This window comes from Ranitomeya imitator, chromosome 1, assembly GCF_032444005.1.
Source record: "Ranitomeya imitator isolate aRanImi1 chromosome 1, aRanImi1.pri, whole genome shotgun sequence".
NCBI classification, from domain to species: Eukaryota; Metazoa; Chordata; class Amphibia; order Anura; family Dendrobatidae; genus Ranitomeya; species Ranitomeya imitator.
In genome coordinates, this window is record NC_091282.1 from 568260487 (window position 1) to 568286440 (window position 25954).

Sequence of the window (25954 nt, forward strand, 5' to 3'; positions counted from 1 at the left end):
TAATCCTAATTTCGCTAATCTATCTGGGTATTGTAGTTCTCCCATCCCCTTTATTAATTTTGCTGCCCTCCTTTGTACTCTCTCTAGTTCCATTATATCCTTCCTGAGCACCGGTGCCCAAAACTGGACACAGTACTCCATGTGCGGTCTAACTAGGGATTTGTACAGAGGCAGTATAATGCTCTCATCATGTGTATCCAGACCTCTTTTAATGCACCCCATGATCCTGTTTGCCTTGGCAGCTGCTGCCTGGCACTGGCTGCTCCAGGTAAGTTTATCATTAACTAGAATCCCCAAGTCCTTCTCCCTGTCAGATTTACCCAGTGGTTTCCCGTTCAGTGTGTAATGGTGATATTGATTCCTTCTTCCCATGCGTATAACCTTACATTTATCATTGTTAAACCTCATCTGCCACCTTTCAGCCCAAGTTTCCAACTTATCCAGATCCATCTGTAGCAGAATACTATCTTCTCTTGTATTAACTGCTTTACATAGTTTTGTATCATCTGCAAATATTTATATTTTACTGTGTAAACCTTCTACCAGATCATTAATGAATATGTTGAAGAGAACAGGTCCCAATACCGACCCCTGCGGTACCCCACTGGACACAGCTAGGGTTGAGCGACTTTTACTTTTTCAGGATCGAGTCGGGTTTCGCGAAACCCGACTTTGTCAAAAGTCGAGTCGGGTGAAATCGGCCGATCATTGCGAAAAGTCGGGGGGCCGACTGAAACACGAAACCCAATGCAAGTCAATGGGGAATAAAAGTCAGCAGTGAGTGGAGGACAGAAAAACACCTACAGAGCCCATTTTCATGTCAAAAACATCAATTCTTGTTACTTAAGCTTGTCAATCTTAATTAACCTTATAATAATAGTTAGGTATTGAAAATTGGGGGTCATTTGGTTAAAGTTGTGGGGGGGGAGGGCTGGCTAAATTTTTTCTTGGGCCCAGGAAATGTGGAATACGTCACGGCGGTGGAGCAGGGAGAGGTAAGTATTTCAACTTTGCAAGTGCTGTGATCCAGAGCAAGCAGGGAGGCCCACTCGTTCGCATTGGCACTGACACAGGGCCCCTCAAAGTACGGCGTTGTGTTTGATGGCGGGGGCACCTCCCACCGGCAGTGACAATTTTGCGTACTATGATGGGCCCTGTGACAGTGACGTCGCCAACGAGTATGCCCCCCCACCTGATGAAGGAACCTGCACTTTCATCTGCACCTTCCTCTTTGTCCCCGTGTAAGGTGGTATAGTATGCGGGAAGGGGGACCTGACTTTCAGCAGGGTCAGATTCTGGCTGTGTAGAGTGCAAGGGGAATGTAGTGGTCTGGGTCAATGTACCAGCAGACCCATCAAGCAGTGGCTGGGTAATAGTAAATATGTTTACACCGCACACTCTGATGACAACGTGTGGATTGCTTTGCTTAAACATTTATTGTCAAATAAATTTGAATAAGGGAGCGAAACAGAAATATAGTGCTGGAAGCAATATATACAACAGACGTTTCGGCCCAACCAGAGCCTTATCCATTGAATCGCTGAAAGAACAAAAAAGTCATGTATCACAAAATTAAAAAAAATAGTAAAAAAATAACAAAATAGTATAGTGACAGTACATAATGAAATATTTCCGTGATCCTAGAAGTAAAAGAACAACGTATCGTGAACGAACAGATATATACAAAATATACAGTATTAAGCTAACAAATACTCTAGTCCTAATGAGTATACGTATTGAGGAAGCGTATGTTACCTTATCCACAGTAAGAAGTGAGTTGAAACGGATAGGGTAGAGATCCCTCAGTGCCCAGATAAGGCTGCAAAGAATAGCATCATGATTAATATAGAGGTCTAATTCCCTAAGTTATAGAGAGAAGGAAGAATGGGAAGGTACCTATAGCTGTGTTGCTGATCGTATATCATGTACAGGCGGTGGCCCAGTCGATATGTGGTAGCCTATGGAAAAAAGGAAGCCCACATGGAGATATATATGTATGTATGGGGACAAATAGATAGGAATAGGTCATGGTGCTAATGGACCCCTCAGTGGTGTGCTGGCGCAAGTTACCTGCAAAGTGGTAGATGTGAGCAGCGATCCCGCGCCTAGCTACTGTCAGCGGCGTGCCTGCAGCCCCCATGTCTTAGTGTTATATGCAGCGAGGAGCGCCGAAACCGGAAGTTCCGCACCGGAAGTGACGTGGCGCTGTCTGTCAGGGTCGCACTGCGCAGGTGTGAGAGAGCCTGTGTACACCCTGTAGTCAGGGTAACGGAAAATGAGCAGTGGCGCTGTGATAGCGCTATGATATGGCCCCAGAGCGCTTATGTGTGCCAAAGTCTGTATGTACATCGCCCTGCGTGGATGTGGAATGCTACCACAATCAGGGAAAGAGGGGGAAAAAAGGGAAAAGGGAGGGGGGCTAGATGATAGCGCATAATAGAGTACTGGTATAGTCCCAGAATAGATAACTAGTCTATAATGGGTCATATATGAGTAGGATAGTAGCCATATATGGACCTATATATATAAGAGAGGGAATACAGTGGGAGCTTTGGCAATATAATCCCTTGTAAATGTAGAGGTTGCACCAGTGATACCTAGTGGAAAGGACGTAATATGGCGGAATGAGTCTGTAGGCGTATAAGGATGAAAGAGACAGGGAAAACAAAGAGACAGAGACCAGAGGGTGGGAGGGGGGGGGGAGGTGTTAAGGGGGTAAGGAGGGTATATAGGAAACTATGTATACTCATTAGGACTAGAGTATTCGTCATTGTTTTCAGAACTACACCGGATTAACCCCACACTGACCGTTGTTAGCTCCAATGACTGTTTCGTGGACTCTGCAGTCTGGAAGTCATCGAATTGGTATTTTCCCATACCGCATACCCTTATTACCTATTACCTGCATTATCCCTGTTTAACTCTTTATCTCCCTCCGTGGAGTACTTACTTGTTAAAGTAAAATACGTTATCCCTTCCTCTGTCTCCTGTCCGTCACTGCATCCTTTAACCTGCTCACATTTACTTCTAATTTTAGCTGTTTGGGAAGCTTTTTGTCACCCCTTAAGGCAGTGTTCCCCAACTCCGGTCTTCAAGAGCCACCAACAGGTCTTGTTTTCAGGATTTCCTTAGTATTGCGCAGGTGATAATTGCATCACCTGGACACGCAAGCATTCAATTACCTGTGCAATACTAAGGAAATCCTGAAAACATGACCTGTTGGTGGCTCTTGAGGACCGGAGTTGGGGAACACTGCCTTAAGGTGTTGTGTATACGTTTGGTTTGTCCTCCTATTGAATCTAATGTGTTCGGGTACGTTCGGTGAACCTTGAAAGGTTTTCTCATCTCTAGTTATGGATGCAGTTAGTCACAGCTCAGCTGTCTAATCTGAGACTGATATGTGCTTAGCCTCTTTTAGATACTCCCTACTTCTTAATGATTACCTTGCTACTTAGCTGAGCTCTCAGCCGCAAATCTCTGCCAATCATAGTATTCGCTCAGTGGTGCTGTTTGTCGGCTAATTCTGTGCTTGGTTTTTTGATCTATTGTTGACCTACTTTGAACTTCCTTCTGACCATCCGTTTGCTCAACCCTTTTGCTCTGATGTGCTATTTTCCTGATGTTCCTGGTCCCTGCACGCTCCTTCTCCCTACCCCTAGCATGGACACTAACATACTTATTGCCGCAGTTTCCTCTGTGTCCGAGGGCCTAACAGCGTGCACACTTGATGTGTCCCCAGCCAAAATCTGAGATGCGATTAGTACTTAATGCATCTTCACCTGTTGAAAGGTGCCTAATAGAGATGGTCAAACCCTAACAGTAAAGTTCGGCATCGGTACTGAACACCTACTGTTCGGGCACGGACACCGAACTCGGACTTCTCCAGGAAGTCAGTGTTACAGGTGACATCAAGCCCACAGATTAGTAATGGAGAGGCATCTATAAGACGCCTCTCCATTACTAATCCTATAGTTGCATGGTAAATAAAGACACATCCAGAATAAAGTCTTTTATTTGAAATAAATCAAAACACACTTTTACTTTTTTATTTCAAAATAATGAACACAGTTATACTCACCTAACGCCTAATTCCAATGAATCCCTCGTCTCCCGTAATAAAATCGACAGTGTGGCAAACACTGAATGTTCGGGCCTCCCATTCAAGTGAAGATAAATTAGCTTTTGAAGAATGGAGACATGTTATGGAGGGGAAAGTTCATCAAGTCACGGTAGTGAATATAAACATTTTGCCTATGTTGAGTCAGCTTAACATTTACACCCAAGACATTCTAAGGCAGAGGTTCATTGCAAGAGGTTACCCTGACTGGGTGCTAAGGGAGGCTTTTCACCATGCTCAGAGACAAAGGAGGGCAACACTCCTGGCTATTTATTGCTTGCATTGAGAAACACGTGATGGTGTCTCCGTGGCTTTTCTACATGCATTTGCATATTTCCCATAAGGGATGGGAGCAGTGTTCTGGATCACTGCGTTGAGAAACACGTAATGGTGTCTCCACTGTGTTAAATGTTTTGATCTCCCTGAGGTCATTCATCCTTATGTTTATAGTCCTTTTACTAGGCACTGCTCCTAATAGCCAGTTTCCTACTCCACACTGGTGAGGGGCAAATACCCCGAAACAGCTGTCTGTGGATGGATACCATGTTTTGGCATAGGTGGTTTTCCTTTTTGGATGCTGCCCTTCCCGTGGTTGTTCCTTCCCGGTGAAAGACCTGGCTATTTATTGCTTGCGTTGAGAAACACGTGATGGTGTCTCCGCGGCGTTTCTACATGCATTTGCATATTTCCCATAAGGGATGGGAGCAGTGTTCTATATCACTGCGTTGAGAAACACATGATGGTGTCTCGGCGGTGTTGGATGTTTTGATCTCCTCGAGGTCATTAATCCTTATGTTTATAGTCCTTTTACTGGGCACTGCTCCTAATAGCCAGTTTCCTACTCCATACTGATGAGAGGCAAATACCCTGAAACAGCTGTCTGTGGATGGATACCATGTTTTGGCATAGGTGGTGTTCCTTTTTGGATGCTGCCCTTCCCATGGTTGTTCCTTCCCGGTGAAAGACCTGGCTATTTATTGCTTGCGTTGAGAAACACGTGATGTGGTCTCCGCGGTGTTGGATGTTTTGATCTCCCCGAGGTCATTCATCCTTATGTTTAATGATTGGGCGCGAGCAATCAGTGAAGCGGGTTTTAAATCCCACGCCAATGTCGCTGATTGGTCGCGCGCGCCGGCTGGGCGCAACCAATCGGCGAAGCGGGATTCATATCCCGCACCAATGTCGCTGATCGGTCGCGCGCGCTAGCTGGGCGCGACGAATCAGCAAAGCGGGATTTAAATCCCACGCCAATGTTGCTGATTGGGCTGAGCAATCAGCGAACCGGGATTAAAATCCAGTGCCAATGTCGCTGATTGGTCGCACGAGCTGGCTGGGCGCGACCAATCAGCAAAGCGGGATTTAAATTCCGCGGCAATGTCGCTGATTGGTCGCGCCGGGTGGACGCTACCAATCAGCGAAGTGGGATTTAAATCCCGTGCCAATGTTGGCTGGGCGCGACCAATCAGCGAAGCGGGATTTAAATCCCACGGCAATGTCGCTGATTGGTCGTGCGGTGCCTTGCGGTCTCGCAAGATGATGACGTATTGATCTCGCGAGACCGTCACGTCATCATCTCGCAAGATCGCAATGCATGGAGCGGTCACCGGAACGTTGCGAGCAGCGGGAAAGGCCTGTTGTGGATCCGATGGGCCGACGGACAGTGAGTATATAATGATTTTTTATTATATTTAACATTAGATCTTTTCACTATTGATGCTGCATACACAGCATCAATAGTAAAAAGTTGATCACACAGGGTTAATAGCTGCGTTAATGAAGTGCGTTACACCGCGGCATAATGCGGTGTAATGCAGTCATTAACCCTGTGTGGGGAGCGGGCACTGACTGCGGGGAGTAAGGAGTAGCCATTTTTCCGCTGGACTGTGCCGGTCGCTGATTGGTCATGGCTGTTTTGCCGCGACCAATCAGCGACTTGGATTTCCATGACAGACAAAGGCCGCGACCAATGAATATCTGTGACAGACAGAAAGACAGACAGAAAGACAGACAGACAGACAGACGGAAGTGACCCTTAGACAATTATATAGTAGATTGCTCCCTGACTTTGGACTTTGCTCTGACCATCCATTTGCTCAACCACTTTGCTATATCTGCTATTTTTCTAGTATTTTGACCTTGGACCGTGACCTGACTGTGCCTTTGTCTTTTCCCTTTTGTTTACTACATGCTCTCTTGGTATCTAGTATCCAACCCCAAAACATTTGCCTACCCTACCTCACGGCTTGTCCGTAAGTGGTGATTAGCATTACATTAGCATTACCCATTTAAATTTGAGGATATAACATGAAAAAATGTTAAAAAGTTCATAGCATATGAATACGCACTGTATCTTTTGTGTGCATACTTGTATATATTTTGCAGTGATTGTATTTGGTGCCAGATCAGTTGCACAGCTCGTATTTATATATTTATTTATTTTATTTATATAGCACCATCATACTCCACTCTTTGCAAATATTATCATTACTGTCCTCATTGGAGCTCAAAATCTAAATTCCCTATGAATATGTCTTTGGAGTGTGGGAGGAAACCCACACAAGCATGGGGGAGAACATACAAGCTCTTTGCAGATGTTGTCCTTGGTGGGATTTGAAGTTATGACCCAAGCACTGCAAAGTAACATAAGCTTGGCATGTGTGCTGAAAGCATTACTGATACCTGCACCGAATCTTCTACATTTTGCACATCTAGTTACAATCTTATGAGAAATTATTAGATTGTAGAATATTAGAATAATTTTTACCATCCAAAGTGCAGAACATTAATTATATTTTCCAATTTACCTTTGTATTGGTGCAGACAGTGCTAGCAGGACATGGATTGTTTATACATTCGTCTAAATCCTGACACATCTGAGAAAGAGAAAAGAAATTATAACAATTTTAAGAACAAGCATATGTAGAAATCTAACAATTATAAATAATAGCCCCTTCCCTTCTCATATGTCTCTGTAACACTTCTCTTCAGTTTTCACTATAGATCAAAATGACATTATCAAATGTTATTTAATGATTTTTTTTGTGATTTATAAAATATGCCAAAAGATGCTGTAAATCTTGTAGATATTGTCTGGCTAGAAAAGTAATTGTTTCAGGGTTCATTCACACGCAAGCACACACACACACACACTTTTTTCGGTAATTTTAGACATAAGAAATATGCTATTATTTTTTTTTTTATTATTATTATTTTTTTTACTAACGTTGGTCTGTTTTTTTGGTTTTCTAACATATTGCACATGTTTTATTTTACATAATCAGGTCTGTAAAAGACCTGGCGCCTGTTATGAACAGGTAATTCAGAACCACAATGGACCTTGAAGTTCAGAGCACACAAAGTGACCTGACAATTACCAAAAACATAGGACGAGCTCTGAGACGTGGGAACTCTGCTGACCGCAATCCCTAATCCTATCCAACCACACTAGAGGTAGCCGTGGAGCGCTCCTGACCAGACCTATGCGCCTCGAGCACAGCCTGAGAAACTAGCTAGCCCTAAGAAAGAAAAATAAGCCTAGCTTGCCTCAGAGAAATACCCCAAAGGAAAAGGCAGCCCCCCACATATAATGACTGTGAGTTGAGATGAAAATACAAACGCAGAGATGAAATAGATTTTAGCAAAGTGAGGCCCAACTTACTGAACAGACCGAAGATAGGAAAGATTGCTTTGCGGTCAACACAAAACCCTACAAACAACCATGCAGAGGGCGCAAAAAGACCCTCCGCACTGACTAACGGTACGGAGGTGCTCCCTCTGCGTCCCAGAGCTTCCAGCAAGCAAGAAAAACCAATATAGCAAGCTGGACAGAAAAAATAGCAAACAAAAAATAACACAAGCAAAACTTAGCTTATGCAGGATAGACAGGCCACAGGAATGATCCAGGAGAAAGCAAGACTAATACTAGAACATTGACTGGAGGCCAGGATCAAAGCACTAGGTGGAGTTAAATAGAGCAGCACCTAACGACTTAACCTCATCACCTGAGGAAGGAAACTCAGAAGCCGCAGTACCACTCTCATCCACCAAAGGAAGCTCATAGACCGAACCAGCCGAAGTACCACTCACGACCACAGGAGGGAGCTTGGCCACAGAATTCACAACAGGCGCCGCCCTGCTCGTTGCATTCAGCTCCTGATTCAGACAGTGTAGGGAGAGGTGCTGATTTGGGGGTTTATCAGTTAGTGTGGGTATGCCATATCATATTTTACACAAATCCAGCTAAATCAATAGTCTAATTATGGAGTATCTAGATCGCAGTGCTAGGTAGGCAGGGGAGTGCATGTGGCTCTATACATATCAGTGCAAGGTCTGCAGGCACTGTATGTGTGTATATAGATATCATTGCACACATCAAGAGGGTCCATTCCATTACTGTCTGCTGCTTATTACATATATTGACAGTATATACCCACCCCCAGGTAATTTTTTTTGCATCTTAATCCTCATTATTTTATTCCAAAGCAATCCAGAGCCCCTTTTTCTGCATTTGCTTGTTGACACTGCAGACTACAGCCAGATAATTTACATAGTACAGTGTGAAAATTCAGCAATTTTAAACCAGTTTGCTCGTTCCAGCCATCACATCCGAGTGCGCAGAAAATTCTGGGATTTTTTGTGGTACTATAGTAAATTTTGGAGTGTCTTATACAATTTTTTTACACCATTTTACTGCCAAAAAATATTTAGCTGCTAAAAAAATATATAGCTACAATTTATCACTGTGTTTTGTCAGCCACACGGATCGCATATCATTGCGCTAAAAATTGTACCATTTCAGGCCTTCATAGAATTTTTTTTGTTGTGTCATAGCCTACTTATTGACACAATTTTGGTGGCAAAAAAAAGCAGGCCACGTATTGAACATTGTGGTATCTCCGTCAAACGCCTCTTTTATCTATGAGCTAAAAATTGTGGCATTTCAGGCCTACATTCACCTATTTTGGCGGTGTCTAGCCTAGTTCTATACAGTATTTTTCTGTTAAAAAATAAAAATGCAGGCCATATATTGAACAGTGTGGTATCTCAGTTAGACTCCTGATCTATCTGTGGGCTTCAAATTTGGGCATTTCAGACCTACATTCAAATTTGTTTGCGGTGTGCTAGCCTAGTTCTATCCAGTAATTTTTTTGATAAAAAAGAAAAATAAATAAAATACAGGCCACATATTGAGCTATTGAACAGTGTGGTATCTCTGTTAAACACCTCTTCTATCTGTGGGCTAAGAATTGTGGCATTTCAGGCCTCCTTTCAACTGTTTTTGCTGTGTCTTACCCTAATTCTATACAGTATTTTTCTGTTAAAAAACAAAAATAAAGGCCACATATTGAACAGTGTGGTATCGCTGTCAGACGTCTGATCTATCTGTGGGCTACAAATTTGGGCATTTTAGGCCTACATTCACCTTTTTTGGCGGTGTGTTAGCCTAGTTCTATACAGTATTTTTCTGGTAAAAACAAAAATACAGGCCACATATTGAACAGAGTGGTATCTCTGTCAAACGCCTCTTCTATCTGTGGGCTAAAAATTGTGGCATTAGAGGGCTTCATTCAACTGTTTTCGCTGTGTCTTACCCTAGTTATTAACAACAGTTTGGTAAAAAAAAGAGTTGTTATCTACAGTCCGAATATTTTAAACTGTGGTTTTTACGCACACTGATCACATGTAAGTTTGCTCCAAATTCAGCCATTTGTAGTGAACGTGGAAAATATTGTAGTCCATTTAAAATGGGCAAGTCGCGTGGCAAGGGACGAGGAAGTGGACGTGATGCTGATGGTGCATTCAGAGGCCGAGGCCGTGGGAAAGCTGAAATTGGGCCACAACAAACACCCACATCTTCTCGCTCAACCTTCCTGTCCCAATTACTAGGGGACCACAGCAGACACTTTGCCACCACCACCACCACCACATCTTCCATGTGGTCAAGTCTGAGTAGCCGTGAGTCTGGACTGCATATTACTCACCCTGACCCTCCTTCCTCCCAGCATGTCGAGTGCCCGGAGGCAACTGATCCCACACTCCAAAGAGCTGTTCTGTACACTTTTCCATTTATAGATTAGGGCCTATCACCTGGTCCACTTGAAGCGGGGCAAGATGAGATCGTATGTAGCGATGCCCAAATATATGAGCAGCCACGGTCACACGAAGACGAAGGTGAGAAAGTGTCACAAGAGATGGACAATGATGAGACACAATTTCCAGAACATCAGGAGGAGGACCATGGTGGGAATGTGGAAGACCAGGTGGTGGATGATATAGTAACTGACCCAACCGGCAGGAGGACTTGCAGAGTGAGGACAGCAGCACACATGGGGAAAGAGGCGTAGCAAGAAAAAGCAGTGTGGTGGCTGTAGATAGAAGGCGGGCAACTGTTCCCTGTAACACCAACATGATGGAAGTTGCCAGACCAACTGTTAGTTCTTCCCGTGTCTGGTTGTTTTTTAAACACTCTGCCGATAACCCCAAACAGGCCATTTGCACCACCTGCCATGCCCGCATCAGCAGAGGTAGCAAAACTACCAGCCTGACCACCACCAGCATGATCAGGCACATGGCAGCAAAGCACCCGACTTTATGAGTCGAACCCCTTGCTCCAGGAACAGTGTCTGTGGGTGACACCACTGCCTCTTCCACTGTTGTGCATGCAAGCCAATCCCCTGTCCATGGTGCATGTGAAGATGCCTCCTGCTCTGCACCTGTCGTTGCCCACAGTCAACTAGCACCATCATCAAGCACGTCCACCTCCTGTTCCCTGCGAAGCCTTCAGTTGTCCATACCCCAGTCAATGGAACGCAAGCGGATATACACAGCCAACGCCCCACAAGCCACAGTACTAAATTCACACATTTTTAAACTGCTTGTGCTCGAAATGTTGCCTTATAGACTCGTGAACACGGAAGCTTTCTGCAACCTGATGGTGGCGGTCGCCCCAAGGTACTCGGTCCCCAGCCGCCACTATTTCTCCCAGTGTGCCATCCCGGCATTACACAAGCATGTGTCCCACGACATTACCCATGCCCTCAACAATGCTGTTACTGGGAATATCCACCTATCCACAGACACGTGGACAGGTGCTTGTGGGCAGGGAAGGTACATCTCACTGGGTTAACATAGTGGAAACCGGGACCCAGTCGGACCCTGAGATGGAACACATCCTCCCGAAGCAGAGGCTTGCGGGCCCTATGTCAATCATGGTTGCCCCCATAGTCTAGAGCTTCTGCACCTCACTCCATCTCTGAAATGAGCACATCAGTCACAAGCTGGAAGCACTGCAGCACTGCCTCAGCCAAGTGGCAACAGGCTGTGCTGAAGCTAATATGCTTAGGTGACAAACCGCACAATGCTGAAGAGTTGTGGACAGCTCTGAAAGAGCAGTCATATTTGTGGCTGACACCGCTGAACCTACAGCCAGGCATGATCATGTGTGACAATGGCCGGAACCCAGTCGCAGCTCTCAGGCGAGGTGAACTCACAAATGTATCATGCCTGGTCCATGTGCTTAACCTCGTCATTCAATGGTTTCTCAAAAGCTACCCAGAGCTGCTGGATCTGCTTGTGAAAGTACACCTTTCGTGTGCCCATTTTAGAAAGTCAGCTACAGCTTCAGCCACCCTTTCCATTCTTCAGCAGCATTGCAGCTTTTGGCTCACTGACTGGTGTGTAATGTCTCCACGAGTTGCAACTCTACACTGCATATGTTGGAAAGGATTTGTGAGCAGAAGAGGGCAGTTGTTGACTACCAGCATCAACAAGGAAGTCGTTATTCAGTTCAAACTTAATACATAAAACCTCAGTAGTGGACATGGATATCAGACATATGTACCATCCTACAAAACTTTGAAGACTCCACCAAGATGGTGAGCGGTGATGACACCATAATTAGCATCACCATCATACTTCTCTGTATTCTGAAAAGCTCTCTGCTCACAATTAAAGAGGATGCATTGCAGGCGGAGCAGGAGGACATGCAGCAAGGAACCATACAGGGTGATTACACATAGCCCAGCCTTATGTTGTTCCAACGTGGATTGGTAGACAATGAGGAAGAGGAGGAGGAAGAACAGGAGCTTCTTTCATGCGCTATAGACGGTACTAAAAGTACAACTGTCATACCGTCTGTTCAGCGTGGATTGCCTGGTTAGACATCCTGTTGGTGAGGACACGGAAGTCTTGTCTGTTAGCAGTCTGACACGCATGGCTAACTTTATGTTGCGCTGCCTTTCCTGTGACCCTCGCTTTATCAAAATGTTCAGTGACACTCATTACTGGTTGGTGACACTTCTAGACCCACGCTACAAGGAGAACTTTCAATCTCTTCTTCCAGAGGCGGACAGGTCTACTAAAATTGTGCAGTATCAGAGGGTCCTTGTTGCGGAATTATTAAAAAAAATCCCATCTGGGAATGCTGGCTGCAGACGCCACAGTTCGTTGGACCATACAGTCCAAGAAAATATAGTTTTATTTTATTAATATGTAATTCCAATAAAAAAAGAAAGTACAAAACAGGAAAATAAATACAGGCAAAAAATATAGGCCACAATGCCAAAATCCAAATGGTACAGAAAATACGTACAAGGAAAATAAGGACGAACACTGTTATGAACTGGTGGTTTAGGAGCAACATGGGACGAGCTCTGAAGGAGGTGGTACTTGTACTGACCGCAGTCCCTAAGCTCAACACAACACTAGAAGTAGCCGTGGGATGCTCCTGACACTCCCTAAGCACCTCGTCACAGCCTGAGAACTAACTACCCCTAAAGATAGAAACAGGAAAACTATCTTGCCTCAGAGAAAATCCCCAAAGGATAGATAGCCCCCCACAAGTAATGACTGCGAGTGGAGAGGGAAAAGACATACACAGAATGAAACCAGGATGTAGCACAGGAGGCCAGTCTAGCTAGATAGATAAGACAGGATAGAATACTGTGCGGTCAGTATTAAAAACTACAAAAATCCACACAGAGTTTACAAAAATCTCCACACCTGACTGTTATGGCTAGTAATTCAGTACCACAATGGACATAGAGGTCAGTGCACATACAGTGACCTGGCAATAACCCAAAAAATAAGAACGAACTCTGAGACATGGGAACTCTGTTGACCGCAATCCCTAATCCTCTCCAACACAACTAGAGGCAGCCGTGGATTGCGCCTAACGCTGCCTATGCAACTCGGCACGGCCTGAGAAACTAGCTAGCCTGAGGATGGAAAATAAGCCTACCTTGCCTCAGAGAAATACCCCAAAGGAAAAGGCAGCCCCCACATATAATGACTGTGAGTTAAGATGAAAAGACAAACGTAGAGATGAAATAGATTTAGCAAAGTGAGGCCCAACTTCCTGAACAGAGCGAGGATAGAAAAGGCAACTTTGCGGTCATCACAAAACCCTACAAAATCCACGCAAAGGGGGCAAAAAGACCCTCCGTACCGAACTAACGGCACGGAGGTACACCCTCTGCGTCCCAGAGCTTCCAGCTAGCAGAAAAAACAAATAGACAAGCTGGAATAGAAAAAACAGCAAACAAATAGCAAAGAGGAACTTAGCTATGCAGATCAGCAGGCCACAGGAACACTCCAGGAGGAAACTGGTCCAACACTAGAACATTGACTGGAAGCAAGGATCCAAGCACCAGGTGGAGTTAAATAGGGTAGCACCTAACGACTTCACCATATCACCTGAGGAAGGAAACTCAGAAGCCGCAGTACCACTTTTCTCCACCAACGGAAGATCACAGAGAGAATCAGCCGAAGTACCACTTGTGACCACAAGAGGGAGCTCTGCCACAGAATTCACAACAGTACCCCCCCCCTTGAGGAGGGGTCACCGAACCCTCACCAGAGCTCCCAGGACGACCAGGATGAGCCATATGAAAGGCACGAACAAGATCGGGAGCATGGACATCAGAGGCAAAGACCCAGGAATTATCTTCCTGAGCATAACCCTTCCACTTAACCAGATACTGGAGTTTCCGTCTAGAAACACGAGAATCCAAAATCTTCTCCACAATATACTCCAACTCCCCCTCCACCAAAACCGGGGCAGGAGGATCAACAGATGGAACCACGGGTGCCACGTATCTCCGCAACAATGACCTATGGAATACGTTATGTATGGAAAAAGAATCTGGAAGGGTCAGACGAAAAGACACAGGATTAAGGACCTCAGAAATCCTATACGGACCAATAAAACGAGGTTTAAACTTAGGAGAGGAGACCTTCATAGGAATATGACGAGAAGATAACCAAACCAAGTCCCCAACCCGAAGTCGGGGACCCACACAGCGTCTGCGATTAGCGAAACGTTGAGCCTTCTCCTGGGACAAGGTCAAATTGTCCACTACATGAGTCCAAATCTGCTGCAACCTGTCCACCACAGTATCCACACCAGGACAGTCCGAAGACTCAACCTGCCCTGAAGAGAAACGAGGATGGAACCCAGAGTTGCAGAAAAACGGTGAAACCAAGGTAGCCGAGCTGGCCCGATTATTAAGGGCGAACTCAGCCAAAGGCAAAAAGGACACCCAGTCATCCTGATCAGCAGAAACAAAGCATCTCAGATATGTCTCCAAGGTCTGATTGGTTCGTTCGGTCTGGCCATTAGTCTGAGGATGGAAAGCCGAGGAAAAAGACAAGTTAATGCCCATCCTACCACAAAAGGCTCGCCAAAACCTCGAAACAAACTGGGAACCTCTGTCAGAAATGATATTCTCTGGAATGCCATGTAAACGAACCACATGCTAGAAAAACAATGGCACCAAATCAGAGGAGGAAGGCAATTTAGACAAGGGTACCAAATGGACCATCTTAGAGAAGCGATCACAGACCACCCAAATGACTGACATCTTTTGAGAGACGGGAAGATCTGAAATAAAATCCATAGAGATATGTGTCCAAGGCCTCTTCGGGAGCGGCAAGGGTAAAAGCAACCCACTGGCACGAGAACAGCAGGGCTTAGCCCGAGCACAAATCCCACAGGACTGCACAAAAGTACGCACATCCCGCGACAGAGATGGCCACCAAAAGGATCTAGCCACTAACTCTCTGGTACCAAAGATTCCAGGATGACCAGCCAACACCGAACAATGAACCTCAGAGATGACTTTATTCGTCCACCTATCAGGGACAAACAGTCTCTCCGCTGGGCAACGATCAGGTTTATTAGCCTGAAATTTCTGCAGCACCCGCCGCAAATCAGGGGAGATGGCAGACACAATTACTCCCTCTTTGAGAATACCCGCCGGCTCAGATACACCCGGAGAGTCGGGCACAAAACTTCTAGACAGAGCATCCGCCTTCACATTTTTAGAGCCCGGAAGGTATGAAATAACAAAGTCAAAACGGGCAAAAAACAATGACCAACGAGCTTGTCTAGGATTCAATCGCTTGGCGGACTCGAGATAAGTCAAGTTCTTATGATCAGTCAAGACCACCACGCGATGCCTAGCTCCTTCAAGCCAATGACGCCACTCCTCGAATGCCCACTTCATGGCCAGCAACTCTCGATTGCCCACATCATAATTTCGCTCAGCAGGCGAAAACTTCCTGGAAAAGAAGGCACATGGTTTCATCACCGAGCAATCAGAACTTCTCTGCGACAAAACAGCCCCTGCTCCAATCTCAGAAGCATCAACCTCGACCTGGAACGGAAGCGAAACATCTGGCTGACACAACACAGGGGCAGAAGAAAAACGACGCTTCAACTCTTGAAAAGCTTCCACAGCAGCAGAAGACCAATTGACCACATCAGCACCTTTCTTGGTCAAATCGGTCAATGGTTTAGCAATACTAGAAAAATTGCAGATGAAGCAACGATAAAAATTAGCAAAGCCCAGGAACTTTTGCAGACTTTTCAGAGATGTCGGCTGAGTCCAATTATGGATGGCTTGGACCTTAACAGGGTCCATCTCGATAGTAGAAGGGGAAAAAATGAACCCCAAAAATGAAACCTTCTGAACACCAAAGAGACACTTTGATCCCTTTACAAACAAAGAATTAGCACGCAGGACCTGAAACACCGTTCTGACCTGCTTCACATGAGACTCCCAATCATCCGAGAAGATCAAAATGTCATCCAAGTACACAATCAGGAATTTATCCAGGTACTCTCGGAAGATGTCATGCATAAAGGACTGAAACACTGATGGAGCATTGGCAAGTCCGAATGGCATTACTAGATACTCAAAATGGCCCTCGGGCGTATTAAATGCAGTTTTCCACTCATCGCCTCGCTTAATACGCACAAGATTATACGCACCACGAAGATCTATCTTGGTGAACCAACTAGCCCCCTTAATCCGAGCAAATAAATCAGAAAACAATGACAAGGGGTACTGAAATTTAACCGTGATCTTATTCAGAAGGCGGTAATCTATACAAGGTCTCAGTGAACCATCCTTCTTGGCTACAAAAAAGAACCCTGCTCCCAATGGCGACGATGACGGGCGAATATGCCCCTTCTCCAAAGACTCCTTCACATAACTCCGCATAGCGGCGTGCTCAGGCACAGATAAATTAAACAGTCGACCTTTTGGGAATTTACTACCAGGAATCAAATCGATAGCACAATCACAATCCCTATGCGGAGGTAGGGTATCGGACTTGGGCTCATCAAATAGATCCCGGTAATCAGACAAAAACTCAGGAACCTCGGAAGGGGTGGATGACGAAATAGTCAGAAATGGGACATCACCATGTACCCCCTGACAACCCCAGCTGGACACAGACATGGATTTCCAATCTAATACTGGATTATGGACTTGTAGCCATGGCAACCCCAACACGACCACATCATGCAGATTATGCAACACCAAAAAGCGAATAACCTCCTGATGTGCAGGAGCCATGCACATGGTCAGCTGGGTCCAGTACTGAGGCTTATTCTTGGCCAAAGGCGTAGCATCAATTCCTCTCAATGGAATAGGACACTGCAAGGGCTCCAAGACAAACCCACAACGCCTAGCATACTCCAAGTCCATCAAATTCAAAGCAGCGCCTGAGTCCACAAATGCCATGACAGAATACGATGACAAAGAGCAGATCAAGGTAACGGACAGAAGAAATTTTGACTGTATCGTACCAATGGTGGCAGACCTAGCGAACCGCTTAGTGCGCTTAGGACAATCAGAGATAGCATGAGTGGAATCACCACAGTAGAAACACAGCCCATTCAGACGTCTGTGTTCTTGCCGTTCAACTCTGGTCAAAGTCCTATCGCACTGCATAGGCTCAGGTCTAAGCTCAGGTACTACCGCCAAATGGTGCACAGATTTACGCTCGCGCAAGCGTCGACCGATCTGAATGGCCAAAGACATAGACTCATTCAGACCAGCAGGCATAGGAAATCCCACCATGACATCCTTAAGGGCTTCAGAGAGACCTTTTCTGAAAATAGCTGCGAGCGCACCTTCATTCCACTGAGTGAGTACGGACCACTTTCTAAATTTCTGACAGTATACCTCTATTTCATCCTGATCCTGACACAGAGCCAGCAAATTCTTCTCTGCCTGATCCACAGAATTAGGCTCATCGTACAGCAATCCGAGCGCCAGGAAAAACGCATCGATATTACTTAATGCAGGATCTCCTGACGCAAGAGAAAATGCCCAGTCCTGAGGGTCGCCACGCAAAAAAGAAATAACGATCCTAACTTGTTGACCTGGGTCACCAGAGGAACGAGGTTTCAAAGCCAGAAATAGTTTGCAATTATTTTTGAAACTCAGAAATTTGGTTCTATCTCCAAAAAACAAATCAGGAATAGGAATTCTCGGTTCTAACACAGAATTCTGAACCACAAAGTCTTGAATACTTTGTACTCTTGCCGTGAGCTGATCCACACATGATGACAGACCTTTAATGTCCATTGCTACACCGGTGTCCTGAACCACCCAAATGTCTAGGGGAAAAAAAAGGCAAAACACAGTGCAAAGAAGAAAAAAAAATGGTCTCAGAACTTCTTTTTTCCCTCTATTGAGAATCATTAGTACTTTAGGCTTCCAGTACTGTTATGGCTAGTAATTCAGTACCACAATGGACATAGAGGTCAGTGCACATACAGTGACCTGGCAATAACCCAAAAAATAAGAACGAACTCTGAGACGTGGGAACTCTGTTGACCGCAATCACTAATCCTCTCCAACACAACTAGAGGCAGCCGTGGATTGCGCCTAACGCTGCCTATGCAACTCGGCACGGCCTGAGAAACTAGCTAGCCTGAAGATGGAAAATAAGCCTACCTTGCCTCAGAGAAATACCCCAAAGGAAAAGGCAGCCCCCACATATAATGACTGTGAGTTAAGATGAAAAGACAAACGTAGAGATGAAATAGATTTAGCAAAGTGAGGCCCAACTTCCTGAACAGAGCGAGGATAGAAAAGGCAACTTTGCGGTCAACACAAAACCCTACAAAATCCACGCAAAGGGGGCAAAAAGACCCTCCGTACCGAACTAACGGCACGGAGGTACACCCTCTGCGTCCCAGAGCTTCCAGCTAGCAGAAAAAACAAATAGACAAGCTGGAATAGAAAAAACAGCAAACAAATAGCAAAGAGGAACACTCCAGGAGGAAACTGGTCCAACACTAGAACATTGACTGGAAGCAAGGATCCAAGCACCAGGTGGAGTTAAATAGGGTAGCACCTAACGACTTCACCATATCACCTGAGGAAGGAAACTCAGAAGCCGCAGTACCACTTTTCTCCACCAACGGAAGATCACAGAGAGAATCAGCCGAAGTACCACTTGTGACCACAAGAGGGAGCTCTGCCACAGAATTCACAACACCTGACTAAAGGTGTGGAGGGTAAATCTGCTTCCCAGAGCTTCCAGCTAAACAGAATCAATCCATACTAACAAGCTGGACAAAACATAGAATGCACAGAACGAATAAGTCCACAAAATGTGGACAGAAAAGAGCAAGCAAGGACTTAACTTTGCTGAACTGGTCAGGATATCAGGGAAATCCAAAAGAGATGTGAATCCAACCAGGAACCATTGACAAGTGGCACTGGCTGAAGGAAGAGCCAGGCATAAATAGCCGAGCAGAAAGACAATCAGTGGAAGCAGCTGCAGACTGCTAAATCCAAGGAGCAGCCACACCACTCAAAACCACCGGAGGGAGCCCAAGAGCAGAACTCACAAAAGTGCCACTTACAACCACCGGAGGGAGCCCAAGAGCAGAATTCACAACAGAACACCCAAGAGAAAATACGATGGAGCTCAAGCTGGGTGAAGCAACAGTGTATGAAGTAATAAAAAAAAAACAGTTTTCCAGTTTTGTACCACCTTTTTTTATTGGAATTACATATTAATAAAATAAAACTATATTATATTGGACTGTATGGTTGGTTTGTGGTGCTTTTGTTTGTTAGTGGTCTGATTTTCTGACTGTCCACGTATTTTTATACCGGTAGGCCCTATATATTAATTCACTCAATATTTATTTGGCACAACTATTCCATTACTACCACGTTAAGCACTTCTTTGTTTCTATTATTGAACAACTCCAATCCAGCAGAGGCAGGGGCACACTGGCAAAGTTCTGGTAGAGTTTTCTCAGACCCTCCCATTGCCTGGTCCAAAGGAGCGGGGTACAGTCACAAAGAGTGCAATGTTTGGGAAGATGCTGAGAGAATATCTTGCTGACCGTACCAACATCCTCCCTGAATCCTTTGTGCCTTTTAATTATTGGGTATCCAAGCTGGACACGTGGCATGAACTGGCTCTCTATGCCTTGGAGGTCCTGGACTGCCCTACCGCTAGCGTTTTGTCAGAGTGGGTTGTTAGTGCTGCTGGTGGAATTATAACTGATAAGCGCATCCGCCTGTCAACTGAAAATGCTGACAGGCTGACTCTTATAAAAATGAACAGGGGCTGGATTGGGCCAGGCTTCTGTACACCACTGAATGATAACAGCGAAATATAGCATCCAATACAGTCTTTTTTTGGGAGGTCTATACCCATGCACCTCTTCACACCCACACATGGGTATAAGCTCCCTGATTTTGGCTATTTGGTGTTATCCTCCTTCTTCTCCTCATCCTCATCATCCAGCACCACTAGAACACCAGAGTGAACTTTTTCCGTGATGCTACAGCCACTCTACTTTTTTGCAAGGGTGTTTACGATGCCCATAAATATTTTATTTAAAGAAAAATGTGTGCCCCCCAGTGGAAATGTTTGTCAGCCCAAACACTTGTGTATGGGCATTCCAAGTATAGGAGACCTACTTCTTTACATTGTGAAATTCATAGGAGGACATCCTCCACGTCTCTTCAGACACCACCACTAGAACACCAGGGTGAATGTGCAACAGCCACTCTAGTTTTTGGCAAGGGTGTTTATGATGCCCGTAAAAAACTTTAAAAAAAAAAAAAAACTCATATGTACCTCCCAGGCGGAAATGTTTGTCAGCCCATACACTTAGTGTATGAGCATTTCAAGTATAGGAGACCTGCTCCTTTAAATTGGGAAAAGATTCATAGGAGGACATCCTCCACGTCTCTTCAGACACCACCACTAGAACACCAGGAAGAACGTATTCCGTGATGCAACAGCACTCTAGTTTTTGGCAAGGGTGTTTATGATGCGCGTAAATTAAAAAAAAAAAAAAAAACTCATGTGTACCCCCAGGGGGAAATGTTTGTCAGCCTACACACTTAGTGTATGGCCATTCCAAGTATAGGAGACCCGCTCCTTTATAATGGGAAAACATTTTTTATGAGGCCATCCTTCACATCTCTTTCAAGGGGCATTGGAGTGCCCCCTAAGTTTTTGCAGGCCTTGAATTCACTGCATTGGCAAACAATATGGGAGACCCAACTTCCTAATAATGGGAACATTGTTTTCAGGAGGCCCATCTCTACGTCTCTTCCAAGGCTTATTGGGGTGTGTGTGAATTTGGTGCAGGGCAGGCCTTGCATTCAATGCATAGGCAAACAGTATGGCAGCACCAAATGAATAATGTGAACTTGGTTTTTCTGTGGCCATACAGTATATGGGCTCAAAGGCTTTTTGGGGTGCATGTAACTGTGAAGCAGGGCAGGCCTTGCATTCAATGCATGGGCAAACAGTATGATGGTACTAAACAAATAATGTGAACTTGCTTTTCCTGTGGTTCCTGTACGTGGGCTCAAAGGCTTATTGGGGTGCATGTAACTTTGGGGCAGTGCAGGCCTTGCATTCAATGCATAGGAAAACAGTATGGCAGTACCAAATGAATAATGTGAACTTGGCTTTCCTGTGACCATCCTGTACGTGGGCTCAAAGGCTTATTGGGGTGCATGTAACTTTGGGGCAGGGCAGGACTTGCATTCAATGCATAGGAAAACAGTATGGCAGCACCAAATGAATAATGTGAACTTGGTTTTCCTGTGGCCATCCAGTACGTGGGTTCAAAGGCTTATTGGGGTGCATATAACTTTGGGGCAGGGCAGGCCTTGCATTCAATGCGTAGGCAAGTGCAGCGCCCCATGGTCCTGGTCGTTTCAGTAATATCATTCTCCTCTAGGGGGGGTGATGTTACATTTGGAGGCAATGAAGGAGAACTCTTTATCAGGTAACACAATGCATGCAACATGTTCACACTCCAGACCAGAAGGGGGAGCTCTAAGCCTGTTTAGGGTTAACTCCCCTATAAGAACATCCTGATTTGGAGGGAAAGGGTTCAGTTCCTGTCAGGAAGACAGAGGGAGAGGAGCCCTGTGGCATGAAGTGCTGCAGCTCCTAGGAAACAGACAGATAGAAAGCAGAACATATTGCAGCAAGCGTGAAGGAAAGTCATAGCAAAGGGAGAGGAAATCAGAGGGAGATCAGCCAGGAGCAGGCTGCCTCCTTCTGAGGCGCAGAAATCCGGTAGCCAGAATACCGAGGGAGTAAAGAACTCTACGCTTTACTTCAAAGACTAGCAGGACAACTAATTGCAAGTTTCCTGCTCGCACCTACACCCAGGAGGCACGGTGGCACCTCTCAGAGGCCGGGGCGTGCTAGAGTCCCTACAAACAGCCTCAAGCCACCAGTCATACGGGTCTTGTCCTATCCATCCGGGGGACAGAGAGAGAGACATAACATCTACAACAGTTGTGAGGACCTTATGAGAAGCTTAGCAGTAAGGGACTGCAACACTGCAGTGCAAGGGAAGGCTACTGATTTCTACCTGGATAAGGGGACTCTGGATTTGCCTCCAAACCGGCCGAACTCTGCCTGCCCTGTGATCCGGTGCTCTGGTCTCTGGATGCTGGAGTCTACAGTAAAAAGGTAAAGAGACTGCAACCTTGTGTCCTCATTCTTCACTGCGCCTCACACCATCCACCATCTACACACTGGGAAGCCCTGGGGACATACTTCACCTGTAGGAAGGTATACCATCTAGCTGCCATAACATCACCCCAGCGGACCCCTTAGCAGCGTCGGTCACCCTGACCAAATACCACAGGTGGTGTCACGAACATATCCCTTTAAAGACCTTTCCCCTTTTACAACTGACCTCCCAAGGGCCACGGACCGGGTCAGTCACCGTGACATCCCCCTTGAGAACCGAAAGGCCCGGTACCGAGTACCCCACTGCCCGCGGGGCGCTCCACAAACACTATGGGAGACCCAGCTTCTTATAATGGGAACATTTTTTCAGGAGGACCTCTTGTACATCTCGTGAAAGGGGTATTGGGGTGTGTCCTAATTTTTATCAGCCAAGCCACTCACTGCACAGGCAATAACCGTATAGGAGACCCACTGTTTAATAATGGCCCTTTAAGAATATTAATGCCGCCTGATGCCACTATAAAAATAGGCTTTGTGACTTTAAGAGTCCCTCTTTCATAAATGAAACAAGATGTGTCTCCTTATGTGTTACACACCACATGGCCAGCTAGGGTTGTTAAATGTTACAATGACATTTCCCAGTGAGTGCATTTGTATTGGTTGAAAGCAATGCTAAAGTTGAAAAACGCATCAAAAACGCTATGTGTGAACATAGCTCAAGTGGTAGAGGTACTTTTTCTGGGGGGTCTTTATTTTGCCTTACATACAAATTATTACCCTGGAAAGGATGTTCCTTTAGGCTGCTTTCACACATTTCTTTCCCTGATGTGGTTACATGTCCATCTAGCACCTGTATCTAGACATAGGCTCTGGAGTTGCAGGAATGTCCACAGGGAGTCTTATAAGCGCTCATACAGAATAGAACACTTTGTATTTTCTTCTGCTATCAGCCCACTGTACCTTGAACTTCACCTTGTCATTTAGCAATCAACTCTCCTACTCACTAAGGCCGGTTTCACACGTCAGTGGCTCCGGTACCAAAGAGGTGGAGCCGCATATTCATTACTGTAAATGAGCGGCCCCATGTGACCTCTCATACAGTACAAGGTGCGGCCAGGACAGGGCGCTGCGAGGGATCCGGAAGCTAGGTGAGTATGTTAATCACAGCGGGGGTGGGGGGGGCTGGAGGGCGCACAGGGGGTGGGGAGGGGCTTGGTGACCTGGATATTGATTTTACACACTAATATTCATATCTTCTCTACAGCAAACGCTGCTGCAGGGAAGATATGAATGGGGCTTCAGCACGATGCCGGGGACAGCGCTAACCTTTAGCGCTGTCTCTGGCATGGTGCGTGTGGTACCCTGTGGGCACACAGGCGGCACACGTGTGACGCACGTGTGCCACACTGATGTGCCACAGAAACGCACCGTCACACGGACACGGATAATTCCGGTACCGATTTTTCTGGTACCGGAAATATCTGGACGTGTGAGACTGCCCTAAAGCAAGAAGTGGTTCCCTTTTTACTTGGTCTATTTCCCTCCCAATCTGGGCTAGCCCCAAACATTAGCCCTTGCCCTAATGTATCTACAATCACTATCTGTCTCTAACCTAAGTACTAAACTATGTGTTATGCTAACCTTTGCAGTACCTACACAGCAGCACCATTACCTAAAAGACTATCTATTACTATTAGTGTTGAGCATTCCGATATCGCAAGTATCGGGTATCGGAATTCCGATACCGAGATCCGATACTTTTGTGGTATCGGGTATCAGTATCGGATCCATAGTGAGGTGTAAAATAAAGAATTAAAATAAAAAATATTGATATATTCACCTCTCCGGCGGCCCCTGGACATCACCGCGGGTAACCAGCAGGCTTCTTTGTTTAAAATGAGGGCGTTTAGGACCTGAGGAATGACGTCGCGGCTTCTGATTGGTCGGGTGCCGCCCATGTGACCGCCACGCGACCAATCAGAAGCCGCGACGTCATTCCTCAGGTCCTAAATTCCTAGAATGAGCGCGTTTAGGACCTGAGGAATGACGTCGCGGCTTCTGATTGGTCGCGTGGCGGTCACATGGGCGGCACGCGACCAATCAGAAGCCGCGACGTCATTCCTCAGGTCCTAAACGCGCGCATTTTAAACAAAGAAGCCTGCCGGTTACCCGCGGTGATGTCCAGGGGCCGCCGGAGAGGTGAATATATCAATATTTTTTATTTTAATTCTTTATTTTACACATTAATATGGATCCCAGGGCCTGAAGGAGAGTTTCCTCTCCTTCAGACCCTGGGAACCATCAGGATACCTTCCGATACTTGGTGTCCCATTGACTTGTATTGGTATCGGATATCGGTATCGGCGATATCCGATACTTTTCGGGTATCGGCCGATACTATCCGATACCGATACTTTCAAGTATCGGACGGTATCGCTCAACACTTATTACTATACATTACATTCCCAGATCTTCATGACATAGTCCACACTTCACATATCAAAATACATGTACAAAAATGCATGTCAATATTCACTTTACGCGATTGTTGTCTTTAGGCTGCAGTCATACTTACCATATAGAAAACAAAAAACGGTCCAATTTTGCCATCCGAGAATTGCACAAATATTCCCTGAACAGTGATCCGTATGTAATCCGTTTGCAATGCGAGAATGCAATTTCCTCACATCTAGTAACAGTGTGACATCTGTATGGCATCCGTATGCAATGCAATTTTATTGTGAGCTTTTACATACAGCAGTTCTCCCTATGTAAAAGCTCAGGTTAAAATCGCATTGTAAAACACTACTGTAAACATCGTTTTAATACCAAATAATCTTCTAAACATTATATATCTACTAGCTGAAGAGCCCGGCGTTGCCTGGGCATAGTAAATATCTGTGGTTAGTTATAGCACGTCACTTCTCTTATTTTCCCATTACGCCTCTCATTTTCCCAATCACATCTTTAATTTTCCCCCTCACATCTCTCATTTTCTCCCTCACACCTCTCATTCCCGCCTAACACTTGTCATTTCGACCTCACATCTGTCATTTTCCGATCACTACACTATTTTCCCTCACTCCTCTCATTTTGCACTCACACCTTTTCATTTTCACCTCACACCTCTCATTTTCACCTCAGTATATACATGTTTGTCATCTCCCTTATATATAGTATACACCTGTATGTCATCTCCTGTATATAGTATATACCTGTATGTCATCTCCCCTGTATATAGTATATACCTGCTGTGTGTCATCTCCCCTGTATATAGTATATACCTGTATGTCATCTCCTCCTATATATAGTATATACCTGTATGTCATCTCCTCCTATATATAGTATATACCTGTATGTCATCTCCTCCTATATATAGTATTTACCTGTATGTCATCTCCTTCTATATATAGTATATACCTGTATGTCATCTCCTCCTGTATATAGTATATACCTGTGTGTCATCTCCCCTGTATATAGTATATATCTGTGTGTCATCTCCTCCTGTATATAGTATATACCTGTATGTCATCTTCTATATATAGCATATACCTGTATGTCATCTCC

General features: G+C 45.3%; 1 protein-coding gene across 1 annotated transcript in view; it reads right to left on the bottom strand.

The window, feature by feature from the left end:
- LOC138679350 (cartilage oligomeric matrix protein-like) overlaps nucleotides 1-25954 on the bottom strand; it is a 674654-nt gene that overhangs the window by 389499 nt on the left and 259201 nt on the right. Inside the window, exon 6 of the mRNA XM_069767792.1 lies at nucleotides 6922-6990. Within this exon, the coding sequence (XP_069623893.1) occupies nucleotides 6922-6990 (69 nt within the window). The remainder of the gene's footprint in view (nucleotides 1-6921; nucleotides 6991-25954) is intronic.